This window comes from Phyllobates terribilis, unplaced genomic scaffold, assembly GCF_046119375.1.
Source record: "Phyllobates terribilis strain yellow unplaced genomic scaffold, ASM4611937v1 Scaffold_2__4_contigs__length_985480577, whole genome shotgun sequence".
In the NCBI taxonomy this organism is placed as follows: domain Eukaryota; kingdom Metazoa; phylum Chordata; class Amphibia; order Anura; family Dendrobatidae; genus Phyllobates; species Phyllobates terribilis.
The window spans coordinates 55,810,047-55,829,653 of record NW_027362762.1 but is presented as its reverse complement, the minus strand read 5'-3'; the positions used below and the strand labels follow the sequence as shown (position 1 = coordinate 55,829,653).

Sequence of the window (19,607 nt, the reverse complement as noted above, 5' to 3'; positions counted from 1 at the left end):
TTGTATGATCGTAGTAGCCTTAAGCTGACCACATGTTAGATAAGTGTGGGCTGACAGGCATCCACCCTGACACCCATCACATACACATGTATGGTCGGCTTAGAGGAGACTTCCCTTCCAATGGAGATATACCAATTTGTTTGGCAAGCACCTCGCTATGGAGGATACACAGGCAGTGGCCCAAAAGGCTCTTATCCCATACACTGGCAATGTGGGAGGTGAAGGGCCAGTTACAAGTTTTGCATTCGTGAGCAGCACAGACCAGAGGAAATGATGCAGCAGAGTTGGAACAGCGAGGACCAGTAGAGCTGGATGTGCAAGATGGCAGGTGGATCAGCAGATCTGGAAGTACTAGACGCAGCAGAGCCAAATGTGCAGATAACACATAGGATGATGACAAGTAGGCAGTCAGGTATCTCATTACAGGAGTGCATATAGGACACAGGAACGGCAGAATTGAATAGATAACTATGCATTGTGTTGCAAAAGAGTTGAGAGTGCAAACAATACATTGAAAAAGCAGAGAGGAGTAGGCTGGCAGGCATCTTAATACAGCAGAGATGAGAGTGCAGACATCTTTTTGGAATAGCAGAGATGAGTAGGCTGGTAGGTACTTTGATGCAGCAGAGTTGAGGGTGTGGACAGCTCCTAAAACAGCAGAGCTGAGTAGTCTGGTAGGCATCTTAATACAGCAGAGATGAAAGTGCAGACAGCTTCTTGGAACAGCAGAGATGAGCCCACAAGCTACAAATGATGTCCCTTTGCTTATGTGTCAGTCTGCACTGAAGTTCTGGTATTCTATCCTATCTATGACCTAGTTATTGGTCCAATCTTAGCAAGGGCTATCCGGCAACATTGACAGCCCCTCACTTTCGGTGTGGATGACATTACGACCCGCGCACACCTGCTGGATACCCCCTTTATATCTGCATGCAATTGTGGACTTATTCGCATTCCATGTGGACCCTCAAGAACAGGCCTTTTAATTGCCATTTTATGACAGGAGAGGGGACTACATGTGACACAAGATAATAAAATAAGATTGGCATGTAGCGACCAGATGCATCCGATTGGTGGCTTTGCCTTGCACATATACGCCGGCTCCATCCTCTCTCTCATAGATAACAGGGCAGTGATGGCTGCCCCGACAGGTTTTTGGCGAGTCCGTATGGCAGGATACTCATCCAGTATTTATCTGCTCACATGAGGGACCTCGCTGGATTTATCAATGCACCGGTTCATTTGGAGAGATGCCAACCACTTTGTTTTACTTACAGAAACCAAGAATTTGGCAGATTATATGAGGACTGACGTAGGATCCACCCATCTCCAAACACCCACTTCATTCTTAAATGTAAGAAGCAGCCGGGATGGTGGATGTCAGTAAAAATGCTTTAAATGCTTTGCTGATAATGTTTTAAGCTTTGCTTTCATGATACAGTGCTCCTAATCCCCCATTTCCACTCCATAGTAACATTCCATCTGCCTGCAGGCACCACTAGAGGGAGCTCACTCAATAGGGATTTAAACAACTCCCCCTAGTGGTGGCTCTCATTTAAGGAGACACTGTCACCACTCCTGACATATAATTTAATATTAGTGCTTCCTAAAATATAACTTTTTTTATATTTTTGTGTTCCTCTGTAATATTAACTGATTAGTTCTGAATAAATTGATAACTGGGTGTTACAATTTTTTGTCAAAGTAGTCTGTCCCTGCACAGTCTGATTATTAAGGGCTCCGAGTGAGGTGGATTCACTAAACTATATGTCAGGGTGAGCAGCACAGACCGGAGGAAATGATGCTGCAGAGATGGCACAGCAAGGAACAGTAGAGCTGATGTGCAAGATGGCAGGTGGATCAGCAGAACTGGAAGTACTAGATGCAGCAGAGCCAAATGTGCAGATAACACATAGGATCATGACAAGTAGGCAGTCTGTTATCTTGCTGCAGGACTGCATATACTGTAGAACACAGGAACAACAGAGTTGAGTAGATAAGTCTTGTAGCAGAAGAGTTGAGGGTGAAGACAACACCTTGAAAAAGTAGAGAAGAGTAGGCTGGTAGACATCTTAATACAGCAGAGATGAGAGTGCAAACACCACCTTGAAAAAGCAGAAAAGAAGAGTAGGCTGGCAGGTATCTTAATACAGCAGAGATGAGAGTGCAGGCAGCTTCTTGGAATAGCAGAGATGAGTAGGCTGGTAGGTACTTTGATGCAGCAGAGTTGAGGGTGTGGATAGCTCCTAAAACAGCAGGGCTGAGTTGATATTAGCAGGTGGATATTGGAAAGTGCTCAGTAGTAGCTGAATATAGCAATCAGGCATATGACTGCAGCAAAGCCTAGTGGGAAGTGTGGCTAGACCCCTGAAAATCACTTGGTAATAACGTGCATACTACTACTTGAATACTCGGGCGGCGCACAGCCACCTGAGCTAATCTTAAAAGGCCTTGGATAGTGACATCAGATGTGCATCAAACTAAAGGAGTTGTGCCATAAAAATCATACATCACCTCTTAAAGTATAGGTGATAAATGTATGATTACCGAGGGGCCGAAAGTCCATAGTGTAAATGGAGTCGTAGTAAGCATGTGCGCCCACTTGTCTACTCACTGTCTATAGGAGTGGTGGTCGCACATGCTCACTAATACTCTACACACACAGAACTTTGGACTCTGTTTTCGGTGGGGATCTCAGCAGCCGGACCCTCAGTGATTATACATTTATAAGCTATCCCAGTGAATAAAATATGTTGTTCTTTACCAGTCGATTAGAAGAGAGTCGCTTACAGATGGGTCCCTCGCTCTTGTTGTCCTGGCCCGTAGATTTATTTCAACTTATCTCTTTCGTTTTCCAAGGCGCCAAAGGAATCTGAAAGTCGCCTATTTCCTTATGTCTGTTGAAATATGCCAGTTTAGATGAGCAGCACGGAGATGCGTTTATGGGGTAGAATGCTGACCATCAGCAATCTTACATCCATGTCCTGCCTCTTTTCCGGATCCCGCAAGCTCTAGTCCGGATCCCGCAGGCTCTAGTCCGGATCCCGCAGGTTTTAGCGTGGATCACACAGGCTTTAGTCCACATCCCGCAGGCTCTAGTCCGGATCCCACAGGCCCTATTCAGGATCTTGCAGGCACTAGTCTTGATGCCGCAGGCTGTAATCCAGATCCTGCAGGTCCTAGTCAGAATGCTGCAGGCTCTAGCTGGATCCCACAGCTTCTAGTCTGGATCTCGCAGGCTTTAGCCTGGATCCCGCGGGGTCCAGTCCGGATCCCGCTGGCTTCAGCCTAGATCCCGCTGGCTGTAGACTGGATCTTGCAGGCTGTAGTCAGGATGCCGTAGGCAATAGTCAGGACGCCGCAGGCAATAGTCTGGACGCCGCAGGCAATAGTCTGGACGCCGCAGGCAATAGTCTGGATCCCGAAGGCTCTAGTCCTTATCCTGCAGGCCCTAGTCAGGATATTGCAGGCAATAGTCTGGATGCCGCAGGCTCTAATCCGGATCCTGCACGTCCCAGTCAGAATCTTGCAGGCTCTAGTCAGGATCCCGCAGGTTTCAGTCAGGATCTTGAAGGCTCTAGCCGGATCCCACAGCTTCTAGTCTGGATCTCGCAGGCTTTAGCCTAGATCCTGCAGGGTCCAATCTGGATCCCACAGGCTTTAGCCTGGATCCTGCAGGGTCTAGTCCGTATCCCGCTGGCTGGAGTCTGGATCTTGCAGGCTGTAGTCTGGATGCCGCAGGCCGTAGTCTGGATGCCGCAGGCAATAGTCTGGATGCCGCAGGCAATAGTCTGGATGCCGCAGGCAATAGTCTGGATGCCGAAGGCTATAGTCTGGATGCCGAAGGCTATAGTCTGGATGCCGAAGGCTATAGTCTGGATGCCGAAGGCTATAGTCTGGATGCCGAAGGCTATAGTCTGGATGCCGAAGGCTATAGTCTGGATGCCGCACGCCCTAGTCCAGGTCCTAGTCAGGATGTTACAGGCACTAGTCGGGATCCCGAAGGCTCTAGTCCGTATCCCGCAGGCCCTAGTCAGGATGTTGCAGGCAATAGTCTGGATGCCGCAGGCTCTAATCCGGATCATGCACATCCCAGTCAGAATCTTGCAGGCTCTAGTCAGGCTCCCGCAGGTTTTAGTCCAGATTCCACAGATTCTAGTCTGGATTCCACAGGCTGTAGCCTGGATTTCGCAGGGTCCAGTCTGGATCCCGCTGGCTTTATCCTGGATCCCGCTGGCTGTAGACTGGATCTTGCAGGCTGTAGTCAGGATGCCGCAGGCAATAGTCAGGACGCCGCAGGCAATAGTCTGGACGCCGCAGGCAATAGTCTGGACGCCGCAGGCAATAGTCTGGACGCCGCAGGCAATAGTCTGGATCCCGAAGGCTCTAGTCCTTATCCTGCAGGCCCTAGTCAGGATATTGCAGGCAATAGTCTGGATGCCGCAGGCTCTAATCCGGATCCTGCACGTCCCAGTCAGAATCTTGCAGGCTCTAGTCAGGATCCCGCAGGTTTCAGTCAGGATCTTGAAGGCTCTAGCCGGATCCCACAGCTTCTAGTCTGGATCTCGCAGGCTTTAGCCTAGATCCTGCAGGGTCCAATCTGGATCCCACAGGCTTTAGCCTGGATCCTGCAGGGTCTAGTCCGTATCCCGCTGGCTGGAGTCTGGAACTTGCAGGCTGTAGTCTGGATGCCGCAGGCAATAGTCTGGATGCCGAAGGCTATAGTCTGGATGCCGAAGGCTATAGTCTGGATGCCGCACGCCCTAGTCCAGGTCCTAGTCAGGATGTTACAGGCACTAGTCTGGATCCCGAAGGCTCTAGTCCGTATCCCGCAGGCCCTAGTCAGGATGTTGCAGGCAATAGTCTGGATGCCGCAGGCTCTAATCCGGATCATGCACATCCCAGTCAGAATCTTGCAGGCTCTAGTCAGGCTCCCGCAGGTTTTAGTCCAGATTCCACAGATTCTAGTCCGGATTCCACAGGCTGTAGCCTGGATTTCGCAGGGTCCAGTCTGGATCCCGCTGGCTTTATCCTGGATCCCGCTGGCTGTAGTCTGGATCTTGCAGGTACGACTCAGGATGCCACAGGCTCTAGTCAGGATGTTGCAGGCTCTAGTCAGGATCCCGCAGGCTCTAGCCGGGATCCCGCAGGCTCTAGTCCAGGTCCTAGTCAGGATGTTGAAATCCAACGTACATCTCTACAATCATTACTGAATCAGTGGTTGAGGTTTTCACTAAACCATAGAGCCCAGGGAAAAATCAATCCATATAAATAATATTTTGACTGGGGCACATCTCAACCCCTTCTACATCCCATCTAGTTACTGAGGCGGCCCTGGTCTTCATCCAGTCTCCGCAGTCGAATAACAGACTGGGCAATCACTACCCATGAACTGACGTAGACATTTAATATAATTATATATATTTTTTTCTAACGCTGAAAATTAATCTACTGTATGTACATTTTGCATGTATTTATTCTCTTAAAGGGGATCTTTATTTTAAATCTGTGTAATATTAATATGCCAGTATACTAAATTCTCAGGCAGTTTTAAAGTCTAACGATAGGCAACACATAGACACCACGGAGGTCCTTCAATGGACCCTGGATTGCCTGTCCATATATGGCAATAACTGACATCCTCAATGAGCCAATCAGAAGCATTAAGACTTATTCAAAAAGTGACTTAAAGAGACGGTCAGTTTTTTTTTCCTCTTTACAGCTTTTACTGTTTGGGTTAATTAATTTTATATTTTGATAGACTTTTACGGATACCAAATATGTTTATTTTTTTTACTTTCATTATTTTTAAAGGTAAAAAAAGACAGCGATTCCACTTTTGTTATTTTTTTAGCCGTCTGATCGCTTGTACTGTATACGGCAATATCACATGAAAAATAATGGTTTATGAAGCCCAGCCACGGGCTGGTCTTCACAGAAGCACCATCATGGGAGGTATGGAGGCCTTCAGCAGCCCCTTCCTGCCAAGGACACTCATCATAGACTTCCAAGCGATCAAGTCAATGAGCCCTTAGGGGAACTTTTTTTTTTTTTTTACTATCCGACGAGCAGTTCCACATTTTGTTATTTGAAATATTTTGGGGCATCTGGACCACGGAGATTTTCTTCTCTTCATATTTGGTGATTTTTTTGAACATAGTGTAGATAGCGTGAGACTAAAATGGCGCATACGACCTCTCCACATTTCAAAACTTTTATAGAAGAGAGTTCGAATAGTGGGACCCTCCTTTAAAGTTTATCAGTGCATGTGACAACTGCTTTCAGAAAAAGATCCATCAACAGCAGCATATTGACAGTTTTCAGGAATGACAGATACGCTCCCATTAAAATAAACGCCTCTGAAGACCGTCACGAGAAATATCAGACTTTTCAGAGAAAATCTCCGGGGACCAATCGCTTGGAAGAAGTAGATCTTCACGTTCCTGCAATCCACGATTTACAGGAGACCGATTCTCGATGTTATCCAGCGTATCGTCGCCACGTTTGACTGACTCTTCCCTTCGATCCTTCCTACGGTCTGTTCTCTTTACGGTACACGTTAGGTCATCGTTGCGTCCTCCTCTTTGGTTGTCAGAATTCTCTTGTCTCTCCGAAGAGGTCGGACTCTTTCGAGGTTCATGGGCCAAGATTCGCCTTCTATTCTTCGAGATCAGAACTGTTGACCCCTTGAAATGTGAAAACGGGGTCAAACCAGGAGACCAAATCGAATCGTTCTCCAAGAGTCCCAAAAACATGGCGGAATTGCGCCGCTTAGTGTTATTTAGTAGGATATGTCCAATTGTGCTGTTAGATTTGGTCCTTACGGAAAAGGTAGATGATTTGGAACTGGTTGCCACATTAAAGCGCCATGGGCCAACAGTAAGTCTACCGGTTTCTGAAAGCCGTCTTAGCACTGGAGTGGACTGCAAATTAGGGATGAAGTCTGTCATAGTCACGTTATTCCATATTTTATAATCCTGCGACAAGGAGCAGACACTTATACGGGAATCCTTATGCCAATCAGTTGTACAGAGCTGGAGTCTTCTATTCGGAGAGTTGATGAAGGTCCCACCATCTTCTGGATTATTGCTGGCTTCAAAGAGATCTGCAGAAGCATCGTAGCTGTCACCATCCCAGGTGGACCTGACCTTTGCCATGTCCACATCATAACATTTTGGTTTATCTACGCACCATCTATGACATGAAATCTCCTTTTGCAATGACAGCCCAAACTTGTCCATAGAACGGCAGCCATCATCACTGAATGTTCTACTGGAAAGCGTCTTGAGATACTTTGGATTACATCGATTCTGGATTGAGCCTCTCGAAAGAGGATCAAAAAGATTGCTGTTCTCCAAAGATTCTTGGAAACTACTCAGAACCGCAGAAGGATCAGCCAACGCATTGTCATCCATTGTGGTAACTTTACAACGATGGCTGAAGGTGCACGTAATGGATTTATCAAAGTGGTGTGACGCTTTGATCATTACTGTATCATTCTGGTTTATCCATGAGCCTTGAACATTCTCATCTATCGTTTTGATTTCGTTAGCGTTGAAGAGAGGCCTTACGCCATTGTCTTCGATTTTGGCTATGAACTCGCTTAGGCTTTCGGAGAATGGGAAATCTTCCCAAATTTCCTCCGTGGCCTGATGCTTTTCAGCAGTCTGGGGAGGGAGCTGTACGGAGAGCGCTGAACAGCTTTGGCTCGGACTGTTTCCTGGCTCACAGACGTTCTGCGATTCTTGTCCAGGAGCCATTTCTGCTTTGGAACAAAAACTATGAAAGTGCGAGGAGGTTTGAGGGCGGCGGGTAATAGTGTGTTTAGGAGAAGGAAATTTAACGCTTCCAGTACTGTTGTTTGAGGAGCCGGAGGAATGACTGATCATTTCTGTACTTTTTCGTTTTTCCTTCATAAATTCTGTAGTGTACAGCGCCTCCTCTGCCCGGCTGCCGTCTCTTTGCCTGTAATTGCAGCATTGAGATTCAGTTAATGCGCTGCCTACAGGTGAAGACACCAGGCCAAGGGACTGCTGCCAGTAGTCAGCGTAATGATTCCAGCTCTGGGGAAGGCCGGAGCTGCTCTCAGAACAGTCCTGATCGCTCAGATCTCCGTTTGTGGTGTCGGTGGAGACATCGTTTTTAGGGTGCCGGGAATCAGTGGTCAGTGCGGATGCCACCAGCTGATTGAAATAACTCAGGATGGTGCAGCTCATCGGGTCTTCGTGGAGGAGAATAATCTGACAAGCGACCATGTTCCTCTGCAAATTCGGGTAAGAAAGGGAATGGCTTCTGTCAAAATTCCCTGGAATCTGAGCAAAAAAAATTAAATTTGCTTGGAATCTAAAAAAAAACAACCAAAAAATAATATAAATCACAATTATTTTTTTTTTTTAATTAAACACTTGCACTTTATAATATACAATTTGTCACAATTTTAGTAACTTTTGGACTGAGCAAATTACTAATGGTGTATCAATAAGATATAATAAATTCAGATTCGGTAGTTCACTTGAATTTGACCAGGAAATTCCAGAATTGAATGTGCATTATTCTGCTCTACGTTCGTATCCACACCCCAGAGCTTAAAGGGAATCTGTAACCAAGTTTTTACTATGTAGCATGATGTAGGGGCAGAGAGCCTGATTCCAGCGATGTGTCACTTGCTTGGCTGCTTGCTGTAGTTTGGTTACAATCCCTGTTTTCTCTGCTGCAGATCTAGAAGAGTCCGGAATGCTGAGCCGTGTATAACCCCGCCCACAGCACTGATTGGCTGCCTTTTGTGAACACTGTACATGGGGGCGTGGTTACGGTTACACACAATATTTGACTAGGAGGCACCTAGTCCTGTAGTGATAATCTCCTGCTGATAAAACGCTGATTGTATTGAAACAGCAAAACACAACCTAGTAAGTGACACATTGCTGGAATCAGGGTCTTTGCCCCTACATGATCCTGCTCTCAGATTACATAGCAAAACCTGCTGAGAGATTCCCTTTAATATTCATAGGGGTTACAAAATACTAAAAAATATTATACGCACCTTGCTGCTTGCCAACCAACCTTTGATTTCAATTTTGTATGTTTAATTTTTAAAAATGTTTTTGTTTTAGGAGCCTAGACCCTAAAATCATCTGATCGCTTGTTCTAGGTACTGCAGGGCCGCTGTTTTGCAACATGTAGTCTATGGGTGGGCTTCCCAGGCCTTCAGCAAGTCCCCAGCTGCCATTTCAACCTATCAGCACTTAATGATCTCGTTGCGGGGGGTAGGAAGGACAATGGGGGCCTGATTCGGTGCGCCCTCCAGAGCCGCCCGCGTTAAATGCTATTGTCAGAAAACTGATAAAATTCTGCTAATGAGTTAATAGCAGCGACTGCAGCTTAGCTCTGATCACTGCTGTTGCAGGCAGATGCCGGCTGTGTAATACCGCCATCATCTGCCAGGCACGAGGTGTTAAAGTTCCTGGCTGAACACTGAAATGGAGAACTCCTGTATGATAAATCTATGACTTTTAACACCAAGTCGTTCAACATTGAGTAATGATTTCAGCTTCAAATCCCCGGCTTTCCTTCTTACAATCAATGTAAAAATTCTCCCTGCAGCCACCACTAGGGGGAGCTCTGATGTTTGCTCCATACAATTCTGTTGTATGCAGGAAGCACCTCAGCTCCCCCTACTGGTGTCTGCAGGGAAAAAAGGAAAAAAATGCTGATCACAAAGAACAAATAACTGACAAGGCAATGAAGCCGAAGGCAGAGAACGTTCCATGTCATTTACCTTCACAGCAAATATGAAGCTTCTACCGATCAGACACCGCTCAGCCGCCTGGAAGAACAAACCCTGAGTTCTGTCGTGTTCCAGATCCCCGGAAAGCTGGGAAGACACTTGTAAATGGCTGGAGAGAGGGAAATAAACATAAAGAGACGATATAGCTATATACAGTGCATTGCTTATTAACTAAAACTTGTTTTACCTTTGTTTTTATTTCTGTAGAATTTTTACTTTTTTTTTTGTACATGATTATGTAGGTGGCCATACTGCCTGAGTGACCACCATATAGAGCTATACAAGGACCATAGGAAACAACCGTCCGCAGATATTTAATGACTGTGCAGAGATCATTGTACAGGAGGAGGAGGAGGAGAAGCTGTGACATCACCTATTGTGAATGGTGGATCCTGTGTTATCCGCTGTATATAGAGGTGTTATCAGTCATTGTACAGGAGGAGGAGGTGAGCTGTGATATCACCTATTGTGAATGGTGGATCCTGTGTTATCTACTGTATATAGAGGTGTGATCAGTCATTGTAGAGCACGAGGAGGAGGTGAGCTGTGATATCACCTATTGTGAATGGTGGATCCTGTGTTATCTACTGTATATAGAGGTGTTATCAGTCATTGTACAGGAGGAGGAGGAGGTGAGCTGTGACATCACCTATAGTGAATGGTGGATCCTGTGTTATCTACTGTATATAGAGATGTTATCAGTCATTGTAGAGCACGAGGAGGAGGTGAGCTGTGACATCACCTATTGTGAATGGTGGATCCTGTGTTATCTACTGTATATAGAGGTGTTATCAGTCATTGTACAGGAGGAGGAGGAGAGCTGTGACATCACCTATTGTGAATGGTGGATCCTGTGTGATCTACTGTATATAGAGGTGTTATCAGTCATTGTACAGGAGGAGCAGGAGGTGAGCTGTGATATCACCTATTGTGAATGGTGGATCCGGTGTTATATACTGTATATAGAGGTGTTAGCAGTCATTGTACAGGAGGAGGAGGTGAGCTGTGACATCACCTATAGTGAATGGTGGATCCTGTTTTATCTACTGTATATAGAGGTGTTATCAGTCATTGTACAGGAGGGGGAGGTGAGCTGTGACATCACCTATAGTGAATGGTGGATCCTGTGTTATCTACTGTATATAGAGATGTTATCAGTCATTGTACAGGAGGAGGAGGTGAGCTGTGACATCACCTATTGTGAATGGTGGATCCTGTGTTATCTACTGTATATAGAGGTGTTATCAGTCATTGTACAGGAGGGGGAGGAGGTGAGCTGTGACATCCTCTATTATGAATGGTGGATCCGGTGTTATCTACGGTATATAGAGTTGTTATCAGTCATTGTACAGGAGGAGGAGGTGAGCTGTGACATCACCTATTGTGAATGGTGGATCCTGTGTGATCTACTGTATATAGGTGTTATCAGTCATTGTACAAGAGGGGGAGGAGGTGAGCTGTGACATCCTCTATTGTGAATGGTGGATCCTGTGTTATCTAATGTATATAGTTATCAGTCATTGTACAGGAGGAGGAGGTGAGCTGTGACATCACCTATTGTGAATGGTGGTTCCTGTGTTATCTAATGCATATAGAGTTGTTATCAGTCATTGTACAGGAGGAGGAGGTGAGCTGTGACATCACCTATTGTGAATGGTGGATCCTGTGTTATCTAATGTATATAGAGGTGTTATCAGTCATTGTACAGGAGGAGGAGGTGAGCTGTGACATCACCTATAGTGAATGGTGGATCCTGTGTTATCTAATGTATATAGAGTTGTTATCAGTCATTGTACAGGAGGAGGAGGTGAGCTGTGATATCACCTATTGTGAATGGCGGATCCTGTGTTATCTACTGTATATAGCGGTGTTATCAGTCATTGTACAGGAGGAGGAGGTGAGCTGTGACATCACCTATTGTGAATGGTGGATCCTGTGTTATCTACTATATATAGAGGTGTTATCAGTCATTGTACAGGAGGAGGAGGTGAGCTGTGACATCACCTATAGTGAATGGTGGATCCTGTGTTATCTACTGCAGGGTTCCCCAACTCCAGTCCTCAAGGCCCACCAACAGGTCATGTTTTCAGGATTTCCTTAGTATTGCACAGGTGATAATTCCATCATCAGCACAGGCAATAGTTACATCACCTGTGCAATACTAAGGAAATCCTGAAAACATGACCTGTTGGTGGGCCTTGAGGACTGGAGTTGGGGAACCCTGATCTACTGTATATAGAGATGTTATCAGTCATTGTACAGGAGGAGGAGGTGAGCTGTGACATCACCTATTGTGAATGGTGGATCATGTGTTATCTACTATATATAGAGGTGTTATCAGTCATTGTACAGGAGGAGGAGGAGGTGAGCTGTGACATCACCTATAGTGAATGGTGGATCCTGTGTTATCTACTGTATATAGAGATGTTATCAGTCATTGTACAGGAGGAGGAGGTGAGCTGTGACATCACCTATTGTGAATGGTGGATCCTGTGTTATCTACTGTATATAGAGGTGTTATCAGTCATTGTACAGGAGGGGGAGGAGGTGAGCTGTGACATCCTCTATTATGAATGGTGGATCCGGTGTTATCAGTCATTGTACAGGAGGGAGGTGAGCTGTGACCACCTATTGTGAATAGTGGATCCTGTGCTATCTACTATATATAGAGGTGTTATCAGTCATTGTACAGGAGGGGGAGGAGGTGAGCTGTGACATCACCTATTGTGAATGGTGGATCCTGTGTTATCTACTGTATATAGAGGTGTTATCAGTCATTGTACAGTGGGAGGAGGTGAGCTGTGTCATCACCTATTGTGAATGGAGGATCCAGTGTTATCTACTGTATATAGAGGTGTTATCAGTTATTATACAGGAGGAGGAGGTGAGCTGTGACATCACCTATTGTGCATGGTGGATCCTGCGTTATCAGTTATTGTACAGGAGGAGGTGAGCTGTGACATCACCTATTGTGAATGGTGGATCCTGTGTTATCTATTGTATATAGAGGTGTTATCAGTCATTGTACAGGAGGGGGAGGAGGTGAGCTGTGACATCACCTATTGTGAATGGTGTTTCTGGTGTTATCTACTGTATATAGAGGTGTTATCAGTCAGCAGCATGGAGGACATGACACAGTACTGTGCAGTGTAGCTGTGAAATCAGCACTGGGATGAGACGATCAGTTGCTGTTTTGCCTCAATTTCATATCAAGTCCTTATAGTCCAGCAGTCCCATGCGAGATTTTCAGTATTTGTGCAGGTCTGCTGGGTTTACAGCATTTCACTGCATATTCGGTTCATATGAGGAAACAATTCTGACATTTTCCATTAAGGAGAACATACAATCCGCCTCAGAAAACGTTTTCTTTGCATAAACAAGTTGTTTGAATAAAAAGGAGAAAAGATTTGTCAGAAAAAAATAATCTTATCTGCGGGAAGAGCCGAACAAAGTGTAATAATAATAATCTGCGCAGCCAGAAATCACCGCCGACGAGAACAAACATCCCGACAATCAAAATGGAAATGAATAAATGTGCAGCGAAGAAAACACAAAGACAAGAGTGACGCCTGGAGAATGCAGGACGCCATTCTCTAATAATCTGAGGAGAATGGAGGCGATCCGGATCATTAACGTGAAAGGGCTCGGCCAGGACCTCGATACAGATAACCAGTCACCAGTATTAGATCGGCAGGGGTACACCACCCGGGACCCCCACTGATCCAACACCCGGGACACCCACTGATCCAACACCCCGGGATCCCCCACTGATCCAACACCCTGGGACCCCCACTGATCCGGGACCCCCCACTGATCCAACACCCCGGGACCCCCCCACTGATCCAACACCCCGGGGACCCCCCACTGATCCAACACCCCGGGGACCCCCCCACTGATCCAACACCCCGGGGACCCCCCCACTGATCCAACAACCCGGGGACCCCCCCCACTGATCCAACAACCCGGGGACCCCCCACTGATCCAACACCCCGGGACCCCCCACTGATCCAACACCCCGGGACCCCCCACTGATCCAACACCCGGGACTCCCCACTGATCCAACACCCCGGGACCCCCACTGATCCAACACCCCGGGACCCCCCACTGATCCAACACCCCGGGACCCCCCACTGATCCAACACCCCGGGACCCCCCACTGATCCAACACCCCGGGACCCCCCACTGATCCAACACCCCGGGGAGCCCCCCCCCACACTGATCCAACACCCTAGGACCCCCCACTGATCAAACATCCCGGGACCCCCCACTGATCCAACACCCCGGGACCCCCCCACTGATCCAACACCCCGAGACCCCCCCCACTGATCCAACACCTGGGACCCCCCCACTGATCCAACACCCAGGACCCCCACTGATCCAACACCCCGGGACCCCCCACTTATCCAACAACCCGGGACCCCCCACTGATCCAACACCTGGGACCCCCACTGATCCAACACCCGGGACCCCCACTGATCCCGCAGTGGCAGATGTAGACAGCTCCGTTCACAGTGCTTTGGTTGTTCTCGGTACTCAGCTACTAATGAAGTGAATGTGATCAGAGCTGCAATACTGAGAACGGCCACTATGCGGCGTATGGAGCTGAGCTGTGCAGTTACATTCACTGTTTACATCCATCTGCTGATCGGCGGGGGGTGGGGTTCAGGTGTCGGCCCCCACTGATCTGAAAGCATACAGTCCTAAATATATTTGTGTCCGCAGCTCCAGTACAGATCAATGTGTCTTCGTGGTGACAAACTGCATCCACGGGCTACGTACCCGCAGCCTCCTGGCATTCTGTGTATCTCACCTGTGCAGACAATCAGCGCTGGCGCCAAAAATCTTTTCCAAACATTTTCCAAAGATGGTGATAAGATGAAGCCGGTTCTCCTCCGACACCTTCACGCACAGCTTGTATCGATGGGCGGCGTCTCTATACGCGCTGCCGCATTTCTGACACTCGTACCTGGCGATGGAGCAGAGAGCAGTTCTCAGTATATCGTATACATCAGCAAATGTGTTCAGATAAAACATATAAGAGAGGAGTGAAACCGGAAGAAACCGTTATCTTAAAGGGGTTGTCCAAGACTAGAGAAGAAAAACAATGCATGGTGCCGGCCCATTCACTTTTTGCAATGCATGGTGCCGGCCCATTCCCTTTTTGTAATGCATGATGTCGGCCCATTCACTTTTTGCAAAGCATGGTGCCGGTCCATTCACTTTTTGCAATGCATGATGTCGGCCCATTCACTTTTTGCAATGCATGATGCCGATCCATTCACTTTTTGCAATGCATGGTGCCGGTCCATTCACTTTTTGCAATGCATGGTGCCGGTCCATTCACTTTTTGCAATGCATGGTGCCGGCCCATTCACTTTTTGCAATGCATGGTGCCGGCCCATTCACTTTTTGCAATGCATGGTGCCGGTCCATTCACTTTTTGCAATGCATGGTGCCGGTCCATTCACTTTTTGCAATGCATGGTGCCAGCCCATTCACTTTTTGCAATGCATGATGTCGGCCCATTCACTTTTTGCAATGCATGGTGCAGGTCCATTACATTTTTGAAGAACTGATGGACAGTCAAGCACAGGATTCGGGGAGACTTTGAATGGGGTGGCGGCAAGAATGGCTGACTGCCAATCCACTAGAACAGGAGTCATGACGTACCGTGAGGCCAGGTTACTAGACCTCGCTTGTCGGCATGACGTAGGTCGCAGGGCTTCAAAGCGACAGATGTGCCCAGGAGACGACAGAAGCGAGAACGCCAGCCACAGAACCAAGGTCTGGCTGCTACTGGGCACTGCAAATCTGTTTTCACATCTCCAGTGATATGTTGGAGCACGAACTGACGTGCTCAGTGATCGGTTGCAGCGGTGATGTTACATGACACTGAGACTGGAGCAACGGTGAGGAGCCAGTGCTGAGCCCGGAGAGGGTTATTACCTGCTCTATTTGTCATGTCACATACATAAAAGAGTTTGGAGTCCACTTTTCCTTAAAGTAAAAGACCCCTTTAAGGCTTCACTTAGTACCCCAGTACAGTGAGGTGCAATAACAGGAGAGCAGAATTATGCCGCCCCCTCCCACCCCAATAACACTGTACCTGTAGTCCAAACAGGCCGGTCCCGTAAAATCTGCTTTATGGGTCTACATTGTACAGGACGACCACACTGGGGAAGATTTGGTAATAAAATCACAAGTTTTCTCCTCTCCTGCTACTTTTTTGACCAGGTTTGCCTACTGCTGGGGTCCCGCTTACCCGCAGATGATGTAACGGGAGCCGCAGATAGGATACTTTTACCGTTATGTATGGCAGGTTAGGGTTAAACCCTGAGAATCACACATAGTAGGGAATCACACATAGTAGGGAATCACACATAGTCTGGCTGCCCTCTGGTGGTGGTATGATGTAATGACAGGACATTACCTGCAGGATGTCAGGATCAGCCGGGAGCAGCAGTTCTGGCAGGCCGGATAGATGAAGCCGCTGTTCTGGACGGAGAGCACCGTGCCCAAGATAAACCGCCTCCTTCCATTCATAAAGCTGGAGAACGGCAATGGGGGAAGACGTCAGCGACCGGCGGGGTCTGCAATAATAACTGTCATGTAAAGGCTGCTGGCATCGCACATCCTCCACCACATTGGGGCCCGTCCCCTTTACGACTGGACCAATTTTTCCTATTTTAGGTCCCCTTCTAGCAAGAGCCATTACTATTTTATTTTTTCCCGTACAAGGACTTATTTTTTGGTGGAAGATGTTGTTTTGAAGGTCATTTTTTTTACACGAAAAAAAAAAAGTGAAAAAAAAAATTCCAAGTAGTGAAACTTCCTCCTTTGTCCCCCTGTAATGTCACGATTGTACTGTTTTTTTGGGAGGGGTTTCGGTTTTACAGTTTTCAATGTGGGTAAAAATGGCTTGATGACGCCGTCACTTACAGCTAAACACAAAAATATCCTGAGATTTTAGTGGCATAAAAAAAATTCTGAACTTTGTAAAAATAAAAATAAACAAAATGTGGTGTTTTTTTTCTATTTTCTGATGATGGAGCTGTGTGGAAGCTTGTGTTATATGCGGAGAGCTGTATTATTTTTTTTTTATTGTTACCTTTGTGGGTTACGTATGATGTTTCAATCACTTTTTAGTCAGTGCAGTGACTGTAAGAAAAATGGCGATCATGACGTTTCAGTTTTTGTTTTCTTTACCGCATGGGTTAAATTATTTTATACTTTATTAGATCAGACTTTTAAAGGGAAATCTGTCAGCGGATTTCTAGCATTTATTCTGAGAGCAGTATGATGTAGGAGGGGAAGAGACCCTGACTACAGGGATGTGTCACTTGCTGGACTTTCAATACAATCAGTGTTTTATCAGCAGATTATCACTGCAGGACCGTGTCTGGTGCCTCCTGGTCCAACCCCGCCCCCAGTCCTGATTGGCAGCTTTCTATACATTGTATACAGAAGGCAGCCAATCAGTGGTGTGGGCGGGGTTATAGAGCTCTGCATTCAGAGCTCTGCAGCAGAGAAAACTAGGATTGTATCAAAACTGCAGCAAGAAGTCCAATAAGTGACACGTCACTGGAGACAGGGTCTCTGCCCCTAAATCATCTGGAGGGGAAGGCGGGGGGGGGGGGGGAGATATGTGGCCATCAGGATCCACTCTCCCATTACCCATGACTCTCTTCTCTCGCGAGGGGAGCAGATTATCAATGGCTTAGTTTTTGCCATTAGGCAGAAGCTGGCAGCAAGATTGGGTCTCCCTTGGTTTTGACTAGGGGAGGCCACTAGTTCCTCACCCTTGCTGTTGCCTCCTGGCTCAGATGAATGGGGAACGGTTATTGGGGATCCTTTTTTTAAGCTGGGAAATGGGGGGGGGGGGTGATTTAAAGTGTGAAAAAAAAAAACCACTCAAAACATAACATGTTTCTTATTTTTCGTCCCCCTAAGTGGGCGCTCTCTCGCCTTTGGTTATATAGTGCCATACTTTAAAGGGAATCTGTCACCCCCTGGGAGCTATCAGTCCTCTACTATGGGCATACAGGGTATAGAAAAGTAAATCTATACATACCTATATGGACCATAGTAGAGGTCTGATTGCAGAGAAAAGTGTTTTTATCCACTCTGGTTTCCACAGGCTTGGCATCCCCCGGACGGGAGGGATATGATAATTAAGTAGATAGGTGGGGATTAGGTGGGGATTTCTTGGCATCCCTCGGACGCCAAGCCGTGGAAACCAGAGTGGATAAAAACACTTTTCTCTGCAATCAGACCTCTACTATGGGCCATACATAGTTGAGGTGTGATATCTCCCAGGGGGTAACAGATTCCCTTTAATATTGCACTATACAGTGAATACCACGATCTACAATCCCAATGTGCGTCTGGACTTTACGGGAGGACCAAGATGGCGGCAATGGGTGACGGGCCCTTCAGCAAGTCCCCAGCTGCTGTGATGCCCCATCAGGATGGTGCCATTTAAATGCCGCCATCATATAATGACCAGAGCTCGTGCCGAGATGAGGCAGACACCGGCTATGTAATAACACTGAGCTCCCGAGGCCGCAAAAAGCAGACACAGATCGTACTATTATATCCTGCACCAGAAGAGGTTAATAAAGTTAATTTAAAAAAAAAAAAAGTAGTAATAAGAAAGAAAATACTTTATTATGAGAAAAATAAAAAAATAAATAAACCTTCACGAAGCCAGGACAGAATGAAAAAAAAATAAAATAAGCTCCTAGGAAAACAGAGGAAAAAGACAAGAAAAAATGTAAAATAATCATTAATAAATATTTAATATTGTTATTTTTTTAAAAAATAAATCTAATATAAATATTTAATTCTAATATAATTTATAAAAAAAAAAAAAAAAACACAAATTGCTCAGCTGCTAAAAAGTAAGAACAAGGCACACTGGGACTTGTAGTCCATCAGCTGAGAATCATACTGTCAGGCTGGGACTTGTAGGCCAACACCAGAGACTCAGAAAGTCTCCGGAACAGACGTATCGTGCACTTTGTCGTGAACAGTGTGCTGAGGCTTGTAGTTCCACACTGTGACCCAGCTCAGACCCGCACTCCGCAGCCTCCACATGACCGAGCACTCACCTCACCAACACAACACTGCGGGATTCGTCTCAGGTTTTGAAACAAGGCGCTCTCGTGACGTCATCAGAGCGATACACTTCCTGGTTACGCAGGAAAAACTATAACTGCCAATCACGGCGCTCCTTGGTGCAGGTGAAATATAACGACTTCAGTCATTGGTGGAAGGGAAAAACCCTGATTGATACTATAGAGGACAATATGTGTTTATGAGTGTTGATGTCCCTTACAGACGCCATGTTGTTGTCGCCGATGGTTAGGAGTTTGCAGCAGCAAGGCAATCGTCAAGAAAATGTCGTCCTCCATTACTTTATAGTTACATAAGCAGGGACAGATGCCGGAAGGCGTGATGAGAGCAACGACTTTACCCGAATATAGCGAGACAGACACATATACATGACTTGTGTGTGAGATATATATATATATATATATATATATATATATATATATATATATATATATATATACACATACTAGTAGTGTTATCTGGTTCCACACGGGTGTGTGTATATAAATATATATATGTAGTATAGTATAGTATATAGGGTTAGTAGTGGAGAAGTGTCTATCAGACGCCCCTCCTACTAACCCCTAACCCAGTATTAACCCCTTTACCACCTTCGGTTTTTCCATTTTTGCATTTTTCTCTCCTTCCCAGAGCCAGAACTTTTTTATTGTTCTGTCAATATTGCCATGTGAGGGTTTATTTTTTG

General features: G+C 46.3%; 1 protein-coding gene across 2 annotated transcripts; it reads right to left on the bottom strand.

Annotated features, from left to right (window-relative positions):
• Nucleotides 1–4,552: 4,552 nt before the first annotated feature.
• Nucleotides 4,553–18,983, bottom strand: DDIAS (DNA damage induced apoptosis suppressor). Of its 2 annotated transcripts, none has more exons than XM_073661704.1 (5): nt 18,898–18,983; nt 16,218–16,377; nt 14,598–14,753; nt 9,779–9,896; nt 4,553–8,312 (listed from the first exon to the last, which is right to left on the bottom strand). In XM_073661704.1, the coding sequence occupies exons 2-5, from the start codon at nt 16,328–16,330 to the stop codon at nt 6,345–6,347; spliced, it is 2,355 nt and encodes a 784-aa protein (XP_073517805.1). In that variant the 5' UTR covers nt 16,331–16,377; nt 18,898–18,983; the 3' UTR covers nt 4,553–6,344. The 2 variants fall into 2 exon arrangements, with proteins under 2 accessions (XP_073517805.1, XP_073517806.1); XM_073661705.1 differs by having other exon boundaries at nt 16,218–16,334; nt 18,898–18,974.
• Nucleotides 18,984–19,607: the final 624 nt, after the last annotated feature.

What these genes read in the sequence shown, in the direction of transcription:
- DDIAS (XM_073661704.1), bottom strand. Translation starts at nt 16,330, where the DNA reads ATGAATGGAAGGAGGCGGTTTATCTTGGGCACGGTGCTCTCCGTCCAG. An exon ending in AGCGCTGATTGTCTGCACAG is followed by an intron (nt 9,897 to 14,597) that starts GTGAGATACACA and finishes CCCTCTCTCCAG; the next exon opens with CCATTTACAAGTGTCTTCCC. An exon ending in GCTTCATATTTGCTGTGAAG is followed by an intron (nt 8,313 to 9,778) that starts GTAAATGACATG and finishes TTTTTTGCTCAG; the next exon opens with ATTCCAGGGAATTTTGACAG.